The sequence below is a fragment of the Brassica rapa genome, chromosome A09 (assembly GCF_000309985.2).
Source record: "Brassica rapa cultivar Chiifu-401-42 chromosome A09, CAAS_Brap_v3.01, whole genome shotgun sequence".
NCBI lineage: Eukaryota > Viridiplantae > Streptophyta > Magnoliopsida > Brassicales > Brassicaceae > Brassica > Brassica rapa.
The window spans coordinates 5,169,390-5,194,709 of NC_024803.2; the positions used below are offsets into that span (position 1 = coordinate 5,169,390).

The following is a 25,320-nucleotide window of genomic DNA, read 5'->3' on the forward strand; positions in this document are numbered from 1 at the left end:
AACAAAAATTAAAATATATTCATATGTTTATACTTTATATATTATATGTTTTCAAGAGATGGAGTGTCTACGGTCTTTAGGTTTTTGTAAAACTCACTAGTTATTAGATCTCTTGTTGCTGTTGCTGTTGTTGTCATGAAAATATCTCTCTTGGCTTCTTACTACTAGGTACTTGGGACAGATATGATTTAGTTGCGTATCTAAACAAGTACCCGTTAGAACTTGAACAACAACTTGAAGCACTCGTTGGACGGTATGCAAATATTTTTGTATAGACCTATGAGCTTTCTGTGTGTGTTTCCTTGTAATAATGAGCTAAAAGCTAAGACAATAGTATGCTGAATCATTCTGGTTCAATGGAACACAAACACAGACACAGTAGGAAACCTTGGTCCAAATTCATCAACACAGATAATCAGCACCTAGTCTCACCTGAGGTTTACTATTTGTTCTTTGTTCAGAAAACGGTTTTAGTTGGGGTTATAACAGGTTGTATCTTTAAAGTTTAAATCATATAGGCGATTGGTTTCATGGGACAAGGTGCTCCGGTATGATCATCTTTATTCAATCACATTTAATTTTAAGGTAAACAGATATATGATTTGATCATTTGATGAAACAGGGGCACGCTTACTTGGCGCAAGTTAGGGAAGCAGAAATGAGAAGTCAATGAAACTCGGAGATATCTGTCTGAAAAGCTTTCTGGCTATGATGAATTGTAGTGTTTTTATCTTTTCTTCAAGTGTTTTAAACAAGAGCCATGTTTTCTTTTTAATTCCACGTCTAATATGTTAAAAAAGTTAATTACACGTATGTTTGAATCAGAAATTATATATTATTTAAAAAGATAGAAATGGGCCTTTCCAGTGGAAGCCGAACTATAATTAACAAGATAAGAGGAGATGCTCGTGGCAACAGAGTGAGGTTCCCGCGAGAACTGCGTGCAAAGGAGCATCTGCCACGTGGCGGGATAGACACTCCACATGTCAGAAAAAACCAGAATTAAAAAAACATATTTGATTATTATATAAGTTTTTTTTTTCTGGCTCTGCAGTGCTTGACGTCTTTCAGGTGCTCTGCGCCACTTACCTTAAATCTTCTTCAATCAACGCTATTCTTTACTCACAAGGGAACTCAAACCATCCAGATAGCTCAATGCTCAGATTAAACGCTAATTACCCTTTCTTTCCCAACAAACCCCACCGAGTTTGTAATAGAAAGCTCGGGACTTACTATGATTCTTCGTCGATGTTTAAACATGGCGGAGTTGGCGATGATGCTGATAAGAAGAAGCTGTTTCTAAGAGTTTCTGTGAAAGCAATGAAGGAAGAAGGTAACGGAAGTGGAAGCATGAGTTTCTCTGGACAAAGCTGGGATCCAAGTTCTGAGATACAAGTTCCTTCAGAACAGAGACCTGTAACGATTATATTTACTTTTGTCTTTTTTTTCCCCTTCTAATTAAAGATTTAAAGGTTTTTAATAATAATACCTTTTTTGTTGTTGGGTGCTTAGGTGAATGAGTATTCGTCTTTGAAGGAAGGGATGTTGTATTCATGGGGAGAATTGGCTCCAAGCCAGTTTTTTCTTCGTCTTGGTGGTCTTTGGCTTGTGACTTTCACTGTTCTTGGTGTTCCCATCGCAGCTGCTAGCTTTAATCCTTCCAGAGTGAGCTTCGAATCCTTTTAGCCTCTCTCTGCCATATGAAGATGTGTGTTTATACACTCTTTTTACATATTAGAATATAATTTCCTTGAAAAATGTTGCAGGAACCTTTGAGGTTTGCTATAGCTGCAGGGACAGGAACCTTGTTCCTGGTTTCATTGATTGTCTTGAGAATTTACCTGGTATTTAATAGACTTCCCTTGCTTCTCCCCAGCTTACATAATTTCTGATGGATTCCAAGGAAGTTTTGACTGATTTGTTGTTAGGGATGGAGCTATGTTGGAGATAGATTACTTTCTGCGGTTATTCCATACGAAGAGAGCGGATGGTATGATGGCCAAATGTGGGTTAAGCCACCTGAGGTTTGTATTTCAAATTCCTTTCCTTTGCTAATCTAGACAAGACAAAAAACCAAGAAACTGATTAGATAAGTACTGTGACTTTACATTTGTGTTTCTTAGGTATTGGCTCGGGACAGGTTGTTAGGTTCTTACAAGGTAAATATTGTTATATGGCAATATTTCTTATTCAATCAATACTGAAAAGAAACTCAGCCTACACTTGTGACTTTCAGGTGAAGCCAGTAATCAAGATGCTGAAACAAACATTGGTTGGAACAGGAGCTTTACTCGTTTCAGCATTCGTGCTATTCGTCTTTGCAACACCAGTCGAGGATTTCTTTAAAACCACTCTAGGATCCAACGATGAGGTTTCTATTTCAAGAATCAACAACAACAGGTTCAATATGAGGTATTCAAACAAACTGTTAGATTTTCTAGCTTGTGTTGCAAGCAAACTCACCTCATTTCATTACATACATATTCAGGAAAGAACAATTGCTTCGGTTGCCAATAGATGTTGTGACCAATGATGACTTGGCAGCAGCGGCGGCTGAGGCTGCTGATGGAAGACCCGTCTATTGCAGAGACCGTTACTACCGTGCATTAGCCGGTGGTCAATACTGCAAATGGGAAGATCTTGTTAAATAGTTGTCAAAATATTGAATGAGGACACTATCATTTTCTCAGTTTTGATTAAAAATGGCTTATTTAAGCCTAAATCATCACTAAATACTGTTACACGAATACATGATTATTCAATCGATGAGCCAAAACCTACTCGTGGGTCGTGGCATTATCTCATCCAATAAAATGAACCGCACTGCCAGTCTTGAGGGTTCGAGAGCTTTGGCCCCATTCGACCCAAATTTGAATCCCGCTGACCACTGAGGTAAAATTTAACATCTGGATTTCTCCAGCGTTTGGTGACCCGAAAAGTACTATGGACACTCACCGCTAGTCTGGATCCTTTTATGTTGAACATAGGTAGACTTATGTGAACAAAAAGTGTTTAGGTTTTGTCTTAGGCGAAGACAAGTCTTGAAAACCTTAAAATCTACAAAAAAAAAGAATAAATATAGAGAAAAATCAAAATGTGTGTGTGGAAACCAGTCTAACAAACAAACAAAATATACTTAAAAGAAAATTGGATTTTACACAAGTACACCACCAAATAATCTTCTAGAGTAATATATTAAAATGCTATATTCACTTAGTGTATGTTTTTTGAACATCATAATGGTTTTCTGAATCCCTCATGGCATGATGATTTTATTAAACCTAAAACCGATCTTTATAATCTCAAACGAGTCACAGACTCACAGTAAATATCAGAATTAATGAGGTTAATACTAAACAAAACATAGAATCTCAAGATTATAAACCAATAATAGTCTCGAGATAATACCAACGTATAGTAATTAGTGTAACTGGATTATTATACGTTGGTATGAGCATAAGTCTTTAGTTTTTGTCTTGATGAACAGAAGTCTACGAAGATTAAAATTTACGTAAAAAACAAATAATAAAGTTTGGAGACAATTCAAAAAGAAAGACAATGTGACCACTCTCAAAGCAGAACAGTGAACACAAGAGAGTAATAAAATCTCCTCACTCTCTATCTCGACTCTATATAAACTCTCTCGCGTCTTCACATTTCCCACACAACTTACAAAACATGTCTTCTTCGTTTCTCTCCTCCACTGCTTCCTTCTTCATCTTTTTACTCTATCTGAGTTCCTTCCACGTCTCCGATGGAGCTCAACAATCTACTTACATCGTTCACATGGCTAAATCTCAGATGCCCTCGAGCTTCGACCAACACTCTCTCTGGTACGAGTCCTCTCTCAAGTCTGCGTCAGAATCTGCTGAAATGCTCTACACTTACAACAACGCAATTCATGGATTCGCCACTCGGCTTACTCCCGAAGAAGCCGACTCACTCATGGTCCAACCAGGTGTCATCTCGGTTCAATCAGAGCAGCAGTACGAGTTACACACCACTCGGACTCCACTGTTCCTCGGCCTCGAAGTACACAACGCAGGCTTATTCCCTGAAACAGGCGCAGCCAGTGACGTCGTCATCGGAGTTCTCGACACCGGTGTTTGGCCAGAGAGCAAAAGCTTCTCCGACGAAGGGTACGGTCCTGTTCCGTCTACATGGAAAGGCGAATGCGAGACTGGGACTAATTTCACAGCTTCCCTCTGTAACCGCAAACTAATCGGAGCTAGATTCTTCGTTACGGGTTACGAAAAAATTAATGGGCCAGTGGACGAATCTAAAGAGTCGAGATCGCCTAGAGACGACGACGGTCATGGAACACACACAGCTTCAACCGCGGCTGGATCCGTCGTAGAAGGAGCTAACCTTTTGGGCTTTGCAAACGGGACGGCTCGTGGGATGGCTTATCGCGCTAGAGTGGCTGTTTATAAAGTTTGTTGGAAACCTACTTGCTTCGGCTCAGATGTTTTAGCTGGAATCGATAAAGCCATCGAAGATAATGTCAATGTTCTGTCAATATCTCTAGGCAGAAGAAGGAGAGATTATAATAACGAGATTGCCATTGGAGCATTCTCGGCCATGGAAAGAGGGATATTTGTTTCCTGCTCTGCTGGTAATGATGGTCCCAACCCTTTCAGTTTATCGAATGTAGCTCCATGGATTACTACTGTTGGTGCTGGTACATTAGATCGTGATTTTCCCGCGCTCGTGACTCTCGGCAACGGGAAATATTATACTGGAGTTTCCTTGTTTAAAGGAGATGCCCTTTCCTCTAAATTGTTGCCGTTTGTTTACGCTGGGAATGCTAGTAACAATGCTACTTATGGAAATTTTTGTTTCCCCGGAACACTAATTCCCGAGAAGGTAAAGGGGAAGATCGTTATGTGCGAGAAAGGAGTGAATGTTAGGGTTGAGAAAGGGGAGGTAGTGAAAGCTGCGGGTGGACTGGGAATGATTCTTGCAAATACGGCCTATGAGGGAGAAGAGCGTACGGCGAATGCTTTTCTGTTACCTGCGACTACTGTGGGAGAGAAAGCCAGTGACATTATCCGCCACTACGCCTTTACCGATCCGAATCCCACTGCTTCGATTGTGTTCCAAGGAACGGTCGTCAACGTCCAGCCGTCTCCTGTGCTTGCAGCTTTTAGCTCGCGAGGACCTAATCCCATAACGCCAAACATTCTCAAACCGGACTTGATCGCTCCTGGAGTCAATATCCTCGCCGCGTGGACCGGAGCTGTGGGACCGTCCGGACTAGCTTCGGATACTCGCCGCGTGGAATTCAACATCATCTCAGGAACGTCCATGTCTTGCCCTCACGTCAGCGGTTTAGCGGCTCTTCTCAAGTCTGTATATCCCGAATGGAGCCCCGCGGCTATTCGATCGGCTCTCATGACCACCGCTTATAATACATACAAAGACGGAAACCCGATCATTGACATCGCGACGGGGATACCTTCAACGCCGTTCGAGCACGGTGCAGGACATGTATCGCCAACGACGGCCGTCAATCCAGGACTCATCTACGATCTAACGACGGCCGATTATTTAGGTTTCCTCTGCGCATTGAAATATAATTCGTCGCTGATCAGAATCATATCGAGAGGCAACTACACTTGCGACCCAAGCAAAACGTACTCCGTCGCTGATCTAAACTATCCGTCGTTTGCCGTTAACGTCGACGGGTCCAGCACGTACAAGTACACACGCACGGTCACAAACGTTGGAGGAGCTGGGTCATACTCGGTTAAAGTAACGTCGGAGACAACAGCAGTCAAGATTTCGGTTGAACCGGCGATTTTGAATTTTAAAGAAGTGAACGAGAAGAAATCTTATGAGGTAACGTTTACCGTTGACTCGTCTAAGCCGTCTGGGTCTAACAGCTTTGGGAGCATTGAGTGGTCAGATGGGAAACATGTGGTGGCCAGTCCCGTGGCGATTAGCTGGCCATAGGTGGTCGATTGTGACTAGCAGATATTGTAATGCTACTTTCATAAGAATTCTGTTTCGGTTAAACGGCATGCAGTCTGCTTTGTTGGTAATTTATCATGCGACTTGAATATTTAATGAAAACTATAAAAAAGGGTTAAGACTATTTTAGCTGGCTAGTGTGTTATGACTATTTCTATTTACTAGGCTGTGGACATTTATACTGACATTTATTAAATTAGTTTATGAGATACGAAATATACTAGGCATGCAATACTAGTTCATGATTAATTAATGGCCAATCTTCTCTTTTTTTTTGCTGAAATTAATGGTCAATCTTGATTCACGTTGCATGAATGTGAACCACTCTACGTAGGAAACTCTCAGCAATCAACTACCTCCAGTGTATCATAACAATGTGATTACGATAAGTATAAAAATATGAATCTAATAAGGTTGAAAAGACTCTAATTAAGATCTAATGATAACCAACACGAGGTTTCTATTTGAAGAACCAACGACAAGAAGTTTATCAATATGAGGTAATAAGGAGATCCATTGAAATACTTATCTTCAAACAAACTGTTAAAATGTATGGCTTTTGTTAATAGTAAACTCACCTCTTTCCATAAATTACACAAATTTGCAGATAAAAAAATCCAGAAGAAAAGAAAACATAAAAATTCATATCCCCTATATATTAAAAGAGAAACACTACAACATATTTTTGTAGCCACATGTCATCACCACAATCATTCTAAAAATCCTTAGAAAAATATGTTGGTCCATATAAATATATAATAAGTTTTTTTATTAAACTAACCATAAATTAATCATAAATGTTTTTCATTGTTTCCTTAAATAAAAATCACGGAATTACCTAATGTGGCTAAAGTATATATGATAATTAATGATTTTGAATAATAAAGATTTGATAAAAATCAGTCTATTCTCTATCATTTTTAATTCATTTTAAAATAAATTAAATAACCACATTAACTATATAATAAAAATTTAGATTTTGCCGTATATGTTATATTTTGAATTTTAAAAAACGAATATAAATGACTAAAGTTGTTAAAAATCTCACACTGAAATTTTTGTGATCCATGGTTTAAAATTTATGTTATAACAAGATACAAATGATTACGAAATTACATAAGTAAGAAGTCTCATTTAATAAATATCAGATATATGCATATTAATATTTTTTAAAAATAAATTATATACCATATAAAATACATAAGTATTTTAATTTCGAATTTTATTTGAAATTTTTTGATAAACATTTTGAACAATTATTGACAACTTAATATTTAGATTTTAAACTTTGCATTGAATGTTTTTAAAATTATAAATTACTAAAAGTATTAAACATCCCATAAATTTTTTATTGTTATCATTGATTTAAAATTTTTGTTATAAGAAAAATACAAACGATCAAAAATAATATGAGTATAAAATATTTTTTAACGGATGTAAATATTAAAAATGTACTATATATCTATGTTAATATCATTTAAACTTAATTTTATAACATATAAAATAGAAAAAAATATTTGTCTGGATAAAAAAAATTATTTAAGTATTTGTACCAATTTAGTTATATACGTAATAGTTACTAAATTTTTAATTATTCAATATGTATATATTATTTTATAATATGTAAAAAAATATATAATACTTAAAAATGATTTATATATAATATTCATCCCGTGTAATGCGCGGATCTTAACCTAGTTTTAATATTATTTAAGCTTATTTAAAACATATATATGTATATTTAAATAAACGATTTTAATCAAACTGAAAAATCTATAATAAGTAAGTCACTTAAGTTCTCGACTTATAATTTGAAACAAAAATAAATTCATTTTGTGTTAATTGTCAAATTATTTCTATTCCATCGAAAGTCAACAGTTAAATATAACTAACATTGTTGACTTTTTGTTGTATAAAAATTGTTTGCTTAATGAGTTATATTCGTGTTTAAACGAAATTAATGAATAAAATGATGCGTATATGCGTTGAAGTTATTTTGATTTAAATTTGAAACTTGAGTACTATTTTGTTAATTTCTCTCTAAGATAAGAGATAAAAAAAAGTATAGATTTTACTATGAATAAATAGACGATCTTCATCACGAGTTACTACACAAAGTATATATTTACTTCATTGCCAGAAGCCGTAACTGAAGGGAATCAGTAGACAGTAGTAGTAATGATGCAAAGTGCATCAGCTGCAAAGAAGAACTGGAAGAAACGAAGTGTGCGCCCAAGTAAAGTTGCAGGCCTCCTCACATGTGGCTGATTATCTACTTGTGTAGCTGTAGCAGCTGGAGGAGGATCTTCCACGGGATGAACCGATGCATGACTCACACTCATTTCCTTCTCTTATTAAATAATATTGATACTTCCCCCTTTCGAATCTTCTCATACTTCAGATCTAATCTGAACTTCTTATAAGGTTAAAAGTTTTCAACTAGTAGTTTCGTTCAGAGTGAGAAATGAGATCCAATTAAATTTTCTTGTGTTGTAACAAGTCTCGACCGTATACAATCTTTTAAGTTTCAAACAAGTCACAGTATATACCGAGTTAAAGTACAAACAGAAACAGAGAATCTCAATATAAAATTAATAGCGCAATAATATCTCAAGATAATACTTAAGTCTAGTAATTACTGTAATTGGATGTTACGCATTGCGGATGGAAGAATGCAAATAGGTGGGGGCACATATATATAAAATATTTTTCAGTTGGGGGCATTTCATAGAAAGCATAAGAATTACTGAAGAAAATTTTAAAATGAGATGAGGGCACGTGACCCCATACCCTTGGCTGTACGTCCGCCCCTGGGCATAGGTAAACTTAAGTGAACAAAAGTTTTCAATTTATATCATATTGGTTTTCTAATCCCTCAAGGCATGAGAATTCTATCAAACCCACAAGCCGTCATTATAGTCTGAAACAAGTTGCAGTAAATATCATAGTTAATGACGTTAATACTAGACAGAAACATAGATTCTCAAGATAATAAAACAATAATAATCTCGGAGATAATGCTAATAATTCGTATAATTGGATATACTATTTCATATTGAACATAGGAAAAATTATGGGAACAAGAGTCTTGATTTTTTGTCTTGGGGAACAAAAAAGTCTACAAACATTAAAATTTACGAAAAAAACAAAAATGAATTCAGAGACAAATCTCTGTCTGTCGAATTCAGAGACAAATCAAACAGAAAAAACTAAAGTGATCACTTTCAAAGCAGAATCTCACATTCAAATCAGAATAGTGGACAGGAGAGTCTGATACTAATATCTTATCGCTCACTTCCTCGACTCCATTTAAACTCTCTAACACCTTCACATTTCCACACAATTTAAAAAGATGACATATTCGTTTCTTTCCTCCACTGCTCCCTTCTTTATCGTTTTTCTGTATCTCGGTTCCTGCCACGTCTCCAATGGAGCTCAACAAGCTACTTACATTGTTCACATGGCTAAATCTCAGATGCCCTCGAGCTTCGATCAACACTCTCTCTGGTACGATTCCTCACTCCGCTCAGTCTCAGAATCCGCTGCAATGATCTACACCTACAACAATGCAATACATGGATTCGCCACTCGGCTTACTCCCGAAGAAGCCGACTCCCTCATGACCCAACCTGGTGTCATCTCGGTTCGACAAGAGCAGCGGCACGAGTTACACACCACTCGGACTCCACTATTCCTAGGTCTAGATGTACACAACGGAGGCTTATTCCCCGAAACCAGCACATCTAGCAACCTTGTCATCGGAGTTCTCGACTCAGGTGTTTGGCCAGAGAGCAAAAGCTTCTCCGACGAAGGATACGGCCCCATTCCGCCTACATGGAAAGGCGGCTGCGACGCTGGGACTAGATTCACCATGTCGCTCTGTAACCGCAAACTAATCGGAGCTAGATTCTTCGTTCGGGGTTACGAAGCAATTAATGGGCCAGTGGACGAATCCAAAGAGTCAAAATCGCCTAGAGATGACGACGGTCACGGAACACACACGGCGTCAACCGCAGCGGGATCAGTGGTGGAAGGAGCTAATCTTTTAGGGTTTGCTAATGGAACGGCTCGTGGGATTGCTTATCGCGCTCGAGTGGCTGTTTACAAAGTTTGTTGGCAACCTGGTTGCTTCAGCTCAGATATTTTAGCTGGAATCGATAAAGCCATCGAAGATAATGTCAACATTCTGTCTATATCTCTCAGCGGTATAACGACATATTATACAGACGATATTGCCATTGGAGCATTTGCAGCCATGGAAAGAGGGATCTTTGTTTCTTGCTCGGCTGGTAATTTTGGTCCCAGCCCTTTCAGTGTAACGAACATAGCTCCGTGGATTACTACTGTTGGTGCTGGTACATTAGATCGTGATTTTCCCGCGCTCGCGATTCTCGGAAATGGGAAGAACTACACTGGAGTTTCGTTGTTTAAAGGTGATGATGAACTTCCGGCTAAATTGTTGCCATTTATTTACGCGGGGAATGCTAGTGATGATGCTATTGGATATCTTTGTTTCCCCGGAACACTAATTCCTGAGAAGGTAAAGGGGAAGATCGTAATGTGCGATACAGGAGGAGTGGCTCCGGCTATGATAGGGGAGGTGGTGAAAAGTGCTGGTGGACTCGGAATGATTATAGCGAATTTGGCAGGGAGAGGAGAAGAAGTTCAGGCGGAGGCTCACTTTTTACCGGCGACCGCTGTGGGAGAGAAAGCCGGTGACATTATCCGCCGCTACGTCTTGACCGATCCGAATCCAACGGCTTCAATTGTGATCCAAGGCACTGTCGTCAACGTCAAGCCATCTCCTGTGCTTGCAGCTTTTAGCTCGCGAGGACCTAATCCCATAACGCCAAACATTCTCAAACCGGACTTGATTGCTCCGGGAGTCAATATCCTCGCAGCATGGACCGGATCTCTGGGTCCCACCGGACTAGCTTCTGATACTCGCCGCGTGGAATTCAACATCATCTCAGGAACGTCCATGTCTTGCCCTCACGTCAGCGGTTTAGCGGCTCTTCTCAAGTCTGTGCATCCCGAATGGAGCCCGGCGGCGATTCGATCGGCTCTCATGACCACCGCTTACAATACCTACAAAGACGGAAACCCGATCATTGACATCTCGACGGGGAAACCTTCAACGCCGTTCGAGCACGGTGCAGGACATGTATCGCCAACGACCGCCGTCAATCCAGGACTCATCTACGATCTAACGACGGTGGATTATTTAGATTTCCTCTGCGCATTAAAATACAATTCGTCGCAGATCGGAGTCGTGTCGAGAGGCAATTACACTTGCGACTCGAGCAAAACTTACTCCGTCGCTGATCTAAACTATCCGTCGTTTGCCGTTAACGTCGAGGGCTCCGACACGTACAAGTACACACGCACTGTCACGAGCGTGGGAGGAGCTGGGTCATACTCGGTTAAAGTAACGTCGGAGACAACAGCAGTGAAGATTTCAATTGAACCGGCGGTTTTGAATTTTAGAGAAGTGAACGAGAAGAAATCGTATTCAGTGACGTTTACAGTTGACTTGTCTAAGCCGTCAGGGTCTAACAGCTTCGGGAGCATCGAGTGGTCAGATGGGAAACACGTGGTGGCCAGTCCGGTGGCAATTAGCTGGACATAAGAGTCAATTACAAATACCTTGAGAAAGAAGAAAGTCACAGATATTGTAATGCCGTTTTTCATAAGAGCTCTGTTTAGCGAAAACAGCATGCAGTCTGTTTTGTACGTAATTTTTATCACGAGACTTTTGTTAAAAGCAATTTCACCTATTGCACAAGTTCATAAACATGAGGTAATAAAATATATCAATCGAAATAAACCAAATAAATACCTATCTTCAAACAAACTATAAAAATGTATGGCTTTTGTTAAAAGCAAACTCACCTCTTTCCAGTACACAAATTTGCAGAGAAAAATCCAAAAAAAAAAAAAAGAGGATAAAACAAATTCATGAATAGTAACTCAATTTTGATCAACGTCCAATTAAAACCCTGATATGTAATTTTATTTTCAGAAACCAATCGTGGCATTATCACTCAGAGACTAATACAATGGACCATTGGACCAACCTGCCAGCTTCTGATGTTGCTATATTTTTATTTTTATAAAAATTAAAACTAATGTTAGAAGAGAGAATGTATCCCTGTATTGTTAACTATTGATATGATTTAGTTAGTCTGATCTGATGTGAAGACATGTTAATTCATACCATACAAACCAAAGTCTCAAATTGCCACCCACATTATTTGGATCCCAACCGTCAAAAGCATTGGTTAGTTGGTGTCTTCGACAAACTCATTGAGATCTTTGCAAAGTAGTTCGTTTCTTTGCTTCTGTCTTGTGATGAGCCGTAAAGATATTAATAGACTCACAACTTACATAAACCCTAAACCCTGATTTTAAAGTTGAGGAGGATCATGAACTTTAAAGATATTAATAGACTCGTAACTTTGCTTCTGTTTTGTGATAAGTTACAGCATCTGGACGAGGATCTTCCACCAATGAACCGATGCATGGCTCACACTAATTTGCTTCTATTATCTAAAACAAATTTCGGGGAAATAAAGCGATGAGTAGAGCTTATTGATGATTTTCCCTTTAGAATCCTCTCACATTTCAAATTGTTATAAGGTAAAATTTTCTGGCTAGATTCCAACTAGTAGTTTCGTTCAAAGGGAGAAAATGAGATCAAATTAAATCGTCTAATATTCACTTTGTTTTAATGGTTTTTATCCAACCTATAAACCATTTTTATAGTCTCAAACAAGTCACAGTAAACATCAAAAAGAACACAGGTAAACTTATGTTCACAGTCACCTATAAACTATCTTTATAGTCTCAAACAAGTCACAGCCAATATATCCAGTATAGTAATCAGTGTGATATATTATTTGATGTTGAACATAGGTAAACTTCTCTGAACAAAAGTCTTTATATTTTGTCTTTGAACAGAAGTCTTCTAACATTAAAATTTACGAAAAGAACAAAAATAAATTTAGAGACAAATCAAAACGGAAAGCAAAACTGATCACTTTCAAAGCAGAATAGTGGACAGAAGAGTCTAAGAGCACCTCCAGTGCTTTACATAACATAAGTACACCACCAAATAATCTTCTAGTTAGAAATATGAATTAAAAGGCTATATTCACTTAGTCTTAGATTTTTATCAAAACATATAAACCATTTTTATAGAAACAGAGAATCTTAAAATAATAAAACAATAATAATCTCGAGCTAATACTGAAATATAATAATCAGTGTAATTGAATATATATTATTTCATGTTGAACATAGGTCAACTTATGTGAACAAAAGTCTTTTAGGTTTTGTCCTCTTTGAAGATAAGTCTATAAACCTTAAAATTTACGGGAAAAGAAACAAAATATAAATTTAGAGAGAAATCAAAATGTGTGTGTGGAAAACCAACATAACATACAAACAAAATGTACTTTAAAGGAAATTGGATTTTATACAACTACACCAAATATAATCTTCTAGAGTGATATATTAAAAGGCTATATTCACTTAGTGACTTAGTGTTAATGTTTTTTGAACATCATAAAGGTCTTCTGAATCCCTCATGGCATGATGATTTTATCAAAACTATAACCGATCTTTATCATCTCAAACGAGTCACAGTAAATATCAGAATTAAAGAGGTAATACTAAACAAAAACATAGAATCTCAAGAAAATAAACCAATAATTGTCTCGAGATAATACCATAGTATAGTAAAAAAAAATTGATAATCCGGGGTATCCAAATCCGAAAGACTAACTAATTTTTTGGGGTCGATCCACCGGCCACAGACAAGCTCTTTTACTCTATATGAGAGTTACATATCCAAGCCGCCTAAATATATGCAGATGAATAAATTTAAATGGTAGGTTTTGGACTCGGGATGCTCAGCACGTTTTCGAACCTGTCGTATCACTCGATAATATATGTATGGTTAATTATAGTAATTAGTGTAAGTGGATATATTATTATTTCATGTTGAACATAGTTAATATCATGTGAACAAAAGTCTTTATTTTTTGTCTTGATGAACAAAGTCTACGAAGATTAAACAAAAGTAAATTTTAGAGACAAGTCGAAAAGAAAAACGAAAGAGATCACTTTTTTTTTTTGGTAAAATTTAATATTTATACCATTTTTGAATTTTTTACATTGTTACTAGCAACTTATTACACAAAAAAGAAAAGGAACAACAACAACACAGCTACAATTTCAAAAAACCCGTTCAAGGCGGCTGATAGGAATCAAAGTAAAGAAGCAGCAGCGAGGGAACAGAAGGAGATCTCGCAGGGCTGGAGCGCAGCCGATCTCTAATCAGGCGGTCAGTTGCAGCACGGAGGACCGGCAATGGAGTTGAGACGGAGGTGAAAATTCTTGCATTTCTTTCTGATGTAGCATACATTCCATTACGATTTAGCTTTGGCTTTCCTTATTTCTTGTCTTGCAAGTTTACTTATTCTTTTAGGATAATTTCCTTTTCTTATTCGATAAAGGATATGTTATAAATCCTTTATCTCGTTGGCTTTGGTGTTTTCGTTTTATATATAAGTTGATGCCTTGACATTGTAAGGGAACAACTTCTTTGCATTAATATAATTTCAGAGCTTTTATAAACTCTAACCCTTGTTCTCGGATAGAGCTTCGCCTCTCAACGATCTCAAGAAGGCACGTTACCTAGGAATTCTCAGAATCAATAGGTTTCTTGCGCTATACGTAGTCTAGACTACACCAGTTGGTATCAGAGCCTCTCGGTTTTGATTTCTTAATCAAGCCAGACGATCTTTTATTACTTCCGCACAACCTCCTACAATCCATATCTCACCATCATCAACGTTGCCACCTCGCAAACAAACACAAGAAGAATTTCAAGAAGAAATTCGTACTACCCTAGAAACATTCACCACGGGTTTACACGAAACCCTTATTAATGTTATTGAGACCGCCCTAACAACCGTCATGCAACGACAGCAACAACCTCCAGTTAACCCTGCTAACCGTCGTTCAGCAGAAGACAATTCTGATAACGACATAGCTGAAAACCTTTTTGCCGACGATAACAATCAGGTACGTCGTAACCAAGTTCGCATCGCCCCTCCAGCTGATCATCAACTCAATCGACGAGAAACTCACGCTGAAGAACGACGATGGGATTCCGGGTTTCGAGTGGAAATACCAGAGTTCTCAGGCAACCTCAGCACAGAAGAATTCTTGGATTGGTTATGTGCAATCGAAGAAATTCTGGAATTCAAAAGAATTCCCGAAGATCAATGTGTTCCATTGATCGCCTACCGTTTTAAAAGCCGTGCTATGGCCTGGTGGCAACAGATTAAAGAATCCCGACGCCGAGCAGGTAAACCACGCATTGACACATGGGAACGTCTTAAAAAGCATATGCGCCGCGCCTTTCTGCCCTACAACTACGAAAGAACTCTATACAACAAACTACAATCTCTTCGCCAAGGAACAAGAACCGTCGAAGAATATGCAACAGATTTCTTTCACATGGTGGCTCGTACAACACTCGCCGAAACAGAGGATCAGCTTGTCTCGCGTTTCATCGGAGGGCTACGCTTTCAGATTCAGACCGCATTGCAACAATTCAACCCTCTCACCGTCTCTGAAGCTTATCAACGCGCGTTAGCAATGGAGATTCAATACCGTTCATCGTGGAACACCGGTAGTAATCGCACTCGAACAACTACTCCAAATACTAGCACGTCACCTCCTTCAGATACAGCCCAAACTCGCCAAACGACAACGCGACCAGTTACTGCAACGAACACGGACTCAATTGCTCAATCTCGTCCTGCTCGTACCGGTGCTCTCCGTTGTTTCACGTGTGGTGAAACCGGCCATATCCAATCAGCGTGTCCAAACAAACATCGACGAGGTCTCTTAAATCAAGACGTCAATTTTGATGAAGAACCAAAGTACGATACTGATGAGACAAAATCGCAAACAGAGGAAGAAACAGAGTTTATCGCAGGAGACACGGGAGCTCATGCACTTGTTCTTCGCCGCAACTGTTTATTACCTCGCGCACCAGAGGAATCCTGTAAGGCACGCATGAGCCACTTGCGGCCCTTTTTACACACAAACAAAACCATCCCACAAGGCACGTTGAGTCATTAGCAATGAACAATAATGCCATCGTAAAAAAAACAGTAGCAAAATCGATAAAATAGGAAAGTTCAAAATATAGTTGTAATTTGCACCATAAGTTTCAATTGTTTTTCTCATAGTGCCTTATGTAAAGAACAGTTTTTATAATTAATACCTAGTACGTACTGTATATGTATTTAGCACAGCAAAGTTATCACCGGTTCTAATCTTTTTCTTCGGTTCTTATATTCTCCCTCTGAACGAAACTAATATCCAAACATGCAAAGAATCGGGAGGATTGGGAAGGTCAAAGAAAATAACACACGACCGGTAAATGTGGAAGAAACACGAGAATATTGGTGGTTTTGGAGACGGAAGAAAGAGAAACAGTAAACCAAGTCGTCTTACCTAGTGATAAAAGGACTTCAGTTGGAGTTTTCGTTCTGGTTCCGAGTAGCATTAGCCACCTATAGATATTTTAAGTGACAAGATTTCGTGGAATTAATCTTTGGATTTAAAAAGTCTTTGAAATCCTCATGATTATCAGAAGAAAAAAAACAGTACAAGCAGAGCCATAAAAAAAGGAAGAAAAGAGAGAAATAGGAGAGTTTTCGTACGGTATGGTAGGCGAGAGGCCATACCGACGACGGAGGTTAAGTCTCATCCTAAACGGGTTGAGAGAGTTTCACCTTTTGTTTTTACCGTAAATTCAGTGTACTCCTCAGTATAGATAAACAATGATAATATCCAGAGCGGGCTCTTGAAAGAAGCTGAGGAAGCTGTTGCTTCCGGCCGCCACAAATTATCATAAATTTCGGTCTTACTTTTACAAAAAATTCTTATTAGCATTAGTGGTTTGGGTGTTGGTTAGAAGGGTTAACCCTCGCGGGTTTGATTCCCCCTTAAGACAATAGGCCACATTTTTAATTTTTGCTTCTAGTCACATAATTTCTAGGACCGGTTCTGGTAATATCTAGATAATAAAAGTATAGTGATCAGTTTAATCGGATGTATTAGGTTGAAGCAAGTACATCGCATCAATTGGGTCGTATCAAGTGTGTCGCATAAAGTTGTTATGGATCTTACATGTGATCGTTGGGCTTAAAGCCGTGTATCTGATGAACCCTAGAGTTTTAGGATGCGGAATATTTTTTATATATATTATGTATTCTTGTAATCCTAATATAAATTGAATATTGCCTCCAAATAACAAAAAAAATATTATTTCTCCACATAGCCAAATTGATGAACCACGTTACATATATTGTTGTGTCTTTGTTACATCATTTTATCATTTGTTTTAATGCAACATTATGACCAATCTTATGCTTTAAGATTTGAGTTACAGTTATAAATAAAGTTTCTATCAAAAATACAAGTGAAATAATAAAATCCTAAACACTCCACGTACAGCTTTATGTTAATGCTATACTTTTTGTTTGTATATAAACTATTATTTATATTTCCAAAACCACCATAGCAATATCTTATTCTTATTTCTAGAAATAAACAATATTATCAACTTCACCTAATTTTGTGTTAGTCAAATATTTTTATTCCCTTTCTTGTTCCTATTTTTGAATTATTAATTTTAAAATTATTATTTTACATAATCTTATTAGTTGTAAATTATTTTTGGATTGGAAATATATAAATTATTTTGTTATTGATATCAGATAATAATATCATCAGTAAGTATAGTTCTTAGAAGAATATATATTGCAACTTATTTTTTTGTTAAAATTTATTTTTATACATATTAAAAATAACTTTTTATTATTTATTTATTTTTACATAGTTTAATATTTTTGTTATTAATAATAATTCATTATTATATATTTATATTTATATTTATTTTATTAAAAACTACTATGCAATTTATACATCAAAAATATTACCAGTCACCAGTTTTACTAAAATGGTAACCTTGCTTTTACTGCAAATTATAGTTTTTACCATATAATTTTTATTGTACTTATGTGAACAAAAGTCTTTAATATTTGTTTTAGGTGAAGAGAAGTCTCAAAACCATAGTATTAACGGGGAAAAAAAACAAAAATAAATTTAAAGAAAAAATCAAATGTGTGTGGAAAACCAATGTAACTTTTTTTTTTTTTTGATAATCCAGGTATTTGGACCTTTCACTTAATCCGACTATCTCATCGCGTCCAACCGAAACTGGCGAGGAAGATCCTGGAGGCCAAACGGAAACCATGTTAAATCTGCTGTGACCGGAGCTTGAACTCGTGATGGCGGGCACCTCAACCGAGGTTCTTTTACCACCAGACCACGAGATCCGGTTAAACCAAATCTCAAACAAGTTATAGTAAATATTTTCGACCAAAAAAGTTATAGTGAATATGAAAATTAAAAGACATTAGTATTAAATAGAAACAAAGAATCTCAAGATAATAAAACAATAATAATTTCGAGATAGTACCAAAATATTAGTAATAATTTTAGTGTAACTGGACATAGGTAAACTTATGTGAAAAAAAAAAGTCTTTACTTTTTGTCTTTGGTGAACAGAAGTATTCGAACATTAAAATTTACAGAAAAAAAAAAGAATAAATTTAGAGACATACCAAAAAGGAAAAACAAAAGTGGTCACTTTCAAAGCAGAATATTGGACACTTAACCGTGTTTAAGGGTTTTGATGATTTTTCAATATTTTATTCCCCTAGACATTATTATTTGCATGTGTCATTACCACATGTATTTCACAAAAACAATGACATAGTTTTCAAAAAATGTGACATTGCATTAAGCTGATTGTGACATGTAAAATTTCTTTATGAAAATTATATTTGGCTAGAATTTTTAATAAGGTAATGACTATTAATTCTTATACCATTATTAAACATTTAAATTTTATATAATTATATTTATTTTTGGCAAGACTTTTGAAATATTTAATAATTAATAATTTTTATATCATCATTAAAATAAAATATAAAATAAACTAAACATAACTACACATAACATTTACATTAATTTATAAATTAAGAAAATAATTTATAAATTAATTAAGAACATGATTTTCCAGTAAAAATATTTTAACTATAATAAAAAACAAAAAAATTATTAAAATTTAGGTATTTAAATATAGACATATTTAATTTGCATATGTGTCATCACCATATTCATTTTAAGAAAATCACATGGCTTTTGAAATTAAAATATTAATTATAACTGTGTATTAACAAATATATAACTAAAAAAACACTAATCATTTTTTTTGTTAATGATTAATGAGTAAAACATTTATTAGGACTTGTCGGTTGATTAGGTTAATTAACAAAAACTTTATGGGCTTCATGTATTTAACTAAAAAAAATAAAAATGTAAATTATTAAATTTAATATATATAAATATGGACATACTTAAAATTAGGAAATAAGAGAAATATTTAAATTAAATAACCAATAAATATAATAAAATATAAATAAAAAATTTATTTTTAGTAAATGTAATTTTAACTCTACTAAAATTTAAATAAAATAAAATTGAAATAGGTAACCAAATTTGAATTTTTTCAAAAAAAATTACATTTGTGATTTATCTTTTTCCAAATCGGTAAATTTAAAATATAAAAATAATAATATCAAAATGTAAAATAAGTCTTAAAAATATTATAAAGTTACAGTAAAAGTACAGAAAATAAAAGAAATACTTTTTTAAAATAAAATAAATACAATAAGATGCAAAGCTAAAATTAGAGAATAATACAACACAAAGATTAAAATTTGAAGAAGTTTTCTTCTGAATCATTTTGCTTCTCATTATTCAACACCATTTATATTTGGCTATCATTTCTATGATATTTCAAATTATTTTTGCAGTTTTGTTTGTTGTATAATATTGTCCATATTCCACATTAGATCTACATGTGTTTTTGGAAAAAAAAATCTAATTTATTGATTCTCTCGAAAGAAATATTAAATGAAATTGCTAACTTTTAACAATTCTAAAATATATCTATACAATAAAGAAATTGTATTTTCAGTGAGGAATGACCAATAAACATATTGAATTGTAAACATATAATAATTTTTTGGTCGCATCACTTCTATACCCATGAGTCCATGACAATGAACACTATAGTGACTTCCATGGTAATTGTTTTCACAACAAAGTTTTTTTTTTTTTTTGCTAAACTGTGAATATTCATATAATGAAAAGTTTAGGGTTACAAAAGCCTAATTAGTGAATACCTTGGCAAAAAGAAAGAAAAAACAAGGTATACACATAGTTTTCGATTAGAGAAACATGTTTATCTAATCCAAAGTTGCATAAGGGGGTTGAACTTCCTCCTATGTCTTCTCGCACTGATTGTGTTGCGGATATCCCTGTCAATGCTGTTGAAAGTCGTTTGAGGAGGTGTGAACCCTGAGTTGTGCACGGCTGAGTTCCTTTGCCTCCAGATGTTATAGAGAACGGCTTGGGTCGCAAGGTTCCTGAGGGTTGACGGTGCTGAAGCAAAGAGTTCCTTTGCCTCCAGATATCGAGACTCTATCTCTTTGGGTCACAACAAAGTTGTTAAGATGAGTTCCTTACCACTTACTCCTAGTTTCTAAACAATTAGATTAAGTTGCTCACCTCCTATCTCAGTTTCGAATGCAAGACTCACATGCTTCACCGACGCGGCCTGGAACTCTGCCTCTCGTAAAGCAGGAGGTGGCTGGTACTGCATTGATCATGAGAATGTTGTTATCTTGCAGGGTGCCCGAGTCTTTGAGCGTATTTCCTCTCCACTAATGGCGGAAGCCATAGCCATCCGATCAGCTCTCATCCATGCTCTTGAAGCTGGAATCACAGAAATCTGCATAAAATCATATTGTGAAGCACTTATTGCTGCTATGTCTCCGAAACGTTTTCCGGCGGATCTCTACGGAATCTCCCGAGATATCGAGACTCTATCTCTTTGCTTCCTTTGTATTTCCTTTTGTTTTATCCCGAGGAACCTGAACTCTAGAGCCAATTCCTTGGCTAAGTCTTTATTAAACTCTTCTCCCACCAACTAGTTTGGTCAGGGTAGCATTTACAATATTTGGTGTTCAAAAAAAGAAGAAGATTGAGTTGCTTGACATCGATTATAGACACATAGTCTATCCCGGAGATTTCAAGAGCTGATTGGAAAGGAAAAAATTGAACTTTCAATCCGCCTTAAAAAAAATCCTCCTCTCAACAAAAGGAAAGTACAAAAGATAGAGAAGCATCGAGAGACTGATCATGCTTTGATCAGATTAGGGCTTGAGTAATCTAGGACTTCTCCTTTAAGATTACCATTAACATCGCATGGAGAGAACGGTTACTCCCGTACAAACTTATCTATGTATCTATTGTTTATAGCATTAAAACCTTCTTTTTTCCTTATTCGATCAAAAAATGTTTTGATGCTATAAAAAAAATAAAACAATTTAATAAAATGATGATAATAAAATAATTCAAGAAAAATAACTAACAAAAACAATTGTTAATTATGGTGTGATTAATATACAAATTTACTCAAGACTGTATACTATCTGTTATATATAACTGCATGTACTTGTAAAATTGTTAAATAACCATAATTATGAAAATAATAGATAAAGAACAATTTGTAAAAGCAATGGATTAAAAGATTAAGTTAAAGTTGAAATGTTGATAAATACATATAAAACATTGGTTCGCCTTTACTATTAGTGAAGTATGAGTTAAGAAATTTTTTTAACAAAAACAAAAAAAACTTTTTAAAACCAACACCACAAAAATAAAACATTTAATAAATATGTATATTTTTAATTTTATATTAAATAAATGCTCAAAGCCAAGGTTTATTTTTCGATTTAGTAGGCACGGCACCTAGTAATAATTCGTTCGTACGAGTTCAATATCTCCTCACTCTCTATCTCGACTCTATATAAACTCTCTCGCGTCTTCACATTTCCCACACAGCTTACAAAACATGTCTTCTTCGTTTCTCTCCTCCACTGCTTCCTTCCTTCTTGTTCTTCTCTACATTGGTTCCTTCCACGAGTCCGATGGAGCTCAACAAGGAACATACATCGTTCACATGGCGAAATCTCAGATGCCCTCGAGCTTCGACCAACACTCTCTCTGGTACGAGTCCTCTCTCAAGTCTGCCTCAGAATCTGCTGAAATGCTCTACACTTACAACAGCGCAATTCATGGATTCGCCACTCGGCTTACTCCTGAAGAAGCCGACTCGCTGATGACCCAACCCGGTGTCATCTCGGTTCAACCAGAGCAGCAGTACGAGTTACACACCACTCGTACTCCACTGTTCCTCGGCCTCGACGTACACAACGCGGGCCTATTCCCTGAAACCGGCGCAGCCAGTGACGTCGTCATCGGAGTTCTCGACTCAGGTGTTTGGCCAGAGAGCAAAAGCTTCTCCGACGAAGGGTACGGTCCTGTTCCGACTACATGGAAAGGCGAATGCGAGGCTGGGACTAATTTCACAGCTTCCCACTGTAACCGCAAACTAATCGGAGCTAGATTCTTCGTTCACGGTTATGAAGGAAAGTATGGACCAGTGGACGAATCCAAAGAGTCGAGATCGCCTAGAGATGACGACGGTCACGGAACACACACAGCTTCAACCGCGGCTGGATCCATCGTGGAAGGAGCTAATCTTTTGGGCTTCGCTAACGGGACGGCTCGTGGGATGGCTTATCGCGCTCGAGTGGCTGTTTACAAAGTTTGTTGGAAACCTAAATGCTTCAGCTCAGATGTTTTAGCTGGAATCGATAAAGCCATCGAAGATAATGTCAACGTTCTGTCGTTATCTCTTGGCAAAAGAAAGAGAGATTATACTAACCATATTGCCATGGGAGCATTCTCGGCCATGGAAAAAGGGATCTTTGTTTCCTGCTCTGCTGGTAATGATGGTCCCAGCCCTTCCAGTTTATCGAATGTAGCTCCATGGATTACTACTGTTGGTGCTGGTACCATAGATCGTGATTTTCCGACACTAGTGACTCTTGGCAACGGGAAGAGTTATATTGGAGCTTCCTTGTTTAAAAAAGATGCTCTTCCGCCTAAACTGTTGCCGTTTGTTTACGCCGGGAGTGCTAGTAACAATGCTACTTATGGAAAATCTTGTCTCTCCGGAACACTAATTCCGGAGAAGGTATATGGGAAGATCGTGATGTGCGAGAAAGGAGAGAATGGTAGAGCTGAGAAAGGAGAGGTGGTGAAAGCTGCTGGTGGAATCGGAATGATTCTGGCGAATAGGGCGAGTAGGGGAGAAGAGCTTGCGGCGTATGCTCATGTGTTACCGGCTACAAATGTGGGACAAAAAGCCGGTGACATTATCAGGCGCTACGTTATGACGGATCCGAATCCGACCGTTTCGATTGTGATCCAAGGAACGGTCGTCAACGTCAAGCCCTCTCCTGTGCTTGCAGCTTTTAGCTCGCGAGGACCTAATCCCATAACGCCAAACATTCTCAAACCGGATTTGATAGCTCCTGGAGTCAATATCCTCGCCGCATGGACCGGAGCTCTGGGACCTTCCGGGCTAGCTTCTGATACACGCCGCGTGGAATTCAACATCATCTCAGGAACGTCCATGTCTTGCCCTCACGTCAGCGGTTTAGCTGCTCTTCTCAAGTCCGTGCATCCGGAATGGAGCCCCGCGGCGATTCGATCGGCTCTCATGACCACCGCTTACAGTACCTACAAAGACGGACAACCATTGCTCGACATCGCGACGGTAAAACCTTCAACACCATTCGGGCACGGTGCAGGACACGTGTCACCTGCGATGGCCATCAGTCCAGGACTCATCTACGATCTAACTACTGAGGATTATATAGATTTCCTCTGCGCATTGAAATACAATCAGTCGCAGATAATAAAAGTGTCGAGAGGCGATTACACTTGTGACCCAAGCAAAACGTACTCCGTCGCTGATCTAAACTATCCGTCGTTTGCCGTTAACGTCGACAAGTCCGACACGTACAAGTACACACGCACTGTCACAAACGTGGGAGGAGCTGGGTCATACTCGGTTAAAGTGATCTCGGAGACAACGGAAGTCAAGATTTCGGTTGAACCGGCGGTTTTGACTTTCAAAGAAGTAAACGAGAAGAAATCTTATGAGGTAACGTTTACCGTAAACTCGTCTAAGCCGCCTAGGTTTAGCAGCTTTAGGCCGTCTGGGTTTAACAGCTTTGGCAGCATCGAGTGGTCAGATGGGAAACACGTGGTCGCCAGTCCCGTGGCAATTAGCTGGACATAGTAGTCAATTATGACTATAAGTTGGTTCAAAAAAAAAAAAAAAAAGTAAGAAGTAAGCCATATTGTAATGTCGTTTCTCATAACGGTTCTGTTTAGAAAAAACAGCATGCAGTCTGTTTTGTATGTACCATGAAACTTGAATATTTAATAAGAATAATAAGTTAAGATTACTTTAGTTGCAATGTTTATTAATGGTATTGGGCTTCGAAGTCTACAAGTCCAAGCCCACTAATACAACATTTTTCAGCTCAAATCTATGATTTTCACTTGTGCACGGTTTATACAATTATACTGTTCTCAAACTCTATCAATTGTAGTGGAATTAACATACAGACCACCGTCTTCAACTGAATCCCACCCAAAAATAAGAGATCAACGAAGTATATATTCCACTATGAATAAGAAGACGATCTTCACCATGTATTATACTCCATCTAAAGTATATATTTCACTCTATTAATAAATAATTATTAGAACTTGATGGATGTTTGATTTAACTTATGTTCAATGTAAACTCATAAACCACTGGTTTTATAAGAAAAATCCTATGTATATTTTTATGTTTTGTAATTAACATATAGAATAGAATATATTATATGATAACGTAGATGTTTGATAATAATTTTTTTATTTGTACATAATATCATATCAAAAAATTTATAACTTAATGAAATTTGATGTTATTGTACTATTCATATATTAACCTGTTGTTTTCTTGTTAATTTATTTTAAAATAAAAAAACATACTACAATTTTTAATTTTTTTGCCTTAGTTTTTTTATGCATTATTATTAATTTTATGATATTTTTTCCTTAAAAATTGAACTTTTGAAATTTTTATATTTGACTAAACTAAATAGGATAATACTATATTTAAAAATTATTTTATATAATACATTACTATATATTTCAGTTTTTGTTTTTTTTTTCACCACAAAGAAACAACAACCATTGTAATTAATTAATTTAAAT

The 25,320-nt window shown here is 36.7% G+C and overlaps 4 protein-coding genes across 4 annotated transcripts; all 4 read left to right on the forward strand.

The window, feature by feature from the left end:
* Nucleotides 1-1,044: 1,044 nt before the first annotated feature.
* LOC103837752 (protein CONSERVED IN THE GREEN LINEAGE AND DIATOMS 27, chloroplastic) lies at nucleotides 1,045-2,804 on the forward strand. The gene is made up of 7 exons (XM_009114128.3): nucleotides 1,045-1,416; nucleotides 1,513-1,665; nucleotides 1,767-1,844; nucleotides 1,929-2,024; nucleotides 2,124-2,159; nucleotides 2,237-2,412; nucleotides 2,489-2,804. Exons 1-7 carry the CDS (start codon nucleotides 1,156-1,158, stop codon nucleotides 2,649-2,651), a joined length of 963 nt encoding a protein of 320 aa, XP_009112376.2. The 5' UTR covers nucleotides 1,045-1,155; the 3' UTR covers nucleotides 2,652-2,804.
* Nucleotides 2,805-3,513: 709 nt separating this feature from the next.
* On the forward strand, nucleotides 3,514-6,097 carry LOC103837755 (subtilisin-like protease SBT1.7). The gene has a single exon (XM_009114130.2). The coding sequence runs from the start codon at nucleotides 3,679-3,681 to the stop codon at nucleotides 5,953-5,955; it is 2,277 nt and encodes a 758-aa protein (XP_009112378.2). The 5' UTR covers nucleotides 3,514-3,678; the 3' UTR covers nucleotides 5,956-6,097.
* Nucleotides 6,098-9,074: 2,977 nt separating this feature from the next.
* On the forward strand, nucleotides 9,075-24,511 carry LOC103837750 (subtilisin-like protease SBT1.7). The gene is made up of 2 exons (XM_009114126.3): nucleotides 9,075-11,716; nucleotides 24,477-24,511. Exon 1 carries the CDS (start codon nucleotides 9,326-9,328, stop codon nucleotides 11,600-11,602), a length of 2,277 nt encoding a protein of 758 aa, XP_009112374.2. The 5' UTR covers nucleotides 9,075-9,325; the 3' UTR covers nucleotides 11,603-11,716; nucleotides 24,477-24,511.
* Nucleotides 22,010-24,518, forward strand: LOC103837749 (subtilisin-like protease SBT1.7). The gene has a single exon (XM_009114125.3). The coding sequence runs from the start codon at nucleotides 22,049-22,051 to the stop codon at nucleotides 24,347-24,349; it is 2,301 nt and encodes a 766-aa protein (XP_009112373.2). The 5' UTR covers nucleotides 22,010-22,048; the 3' UTR covers nucleotides 24,350-24,518.
* Nucleotides 24,519-25,320: the final 802 nt, after the last annotated feature.

Bases quoted from the DNA above. Each gene is read 5' to 3' on its own strand.
- LOC103837750 (XM_009114126.3), top strand. From the start codon at position 9,326: ATGACATATTCGTTTCTTTCCTCCACTGCTCCCTTCTTTATCGTTTTT.
- LOC103837755 (XM_009114130.2), top strand. From the start codon at position 3,679: ATGTCTTCTTCGTTTCTCTCCTCCACTGCTTCCTTCTTCATCTTTTTA.
- LOC103837749 (XM_009114125.3), top strand. From the start codon at position 22,049: ATGTCTTCTTCGTTTCTCTCCTCCACTGCTTCCTTCCTTCTTGTTCTT.
- LOC103837752 (XM_009114128.3), top strand. From the start codon at position 1,156: ATGCTCAGATTAAACGCTAATTACCCTTTCTTTCCCAACAAACCCCAC. The intron at 1,845-1,928 runs GTATTTAATAGA...ATTTGTTGTTAG, and splicing joins TTGTCTTGAGAATTTACCTG to GGATGGAGCTATGTTGGAGA. The intron at 2,160-2,236 runs GTAAATATTGTT...TGTGACTTTCAG, and splicing joins GGTTGTTAGGTTCTTACAAG to GTGAAGCCAGTAATCAAGAT.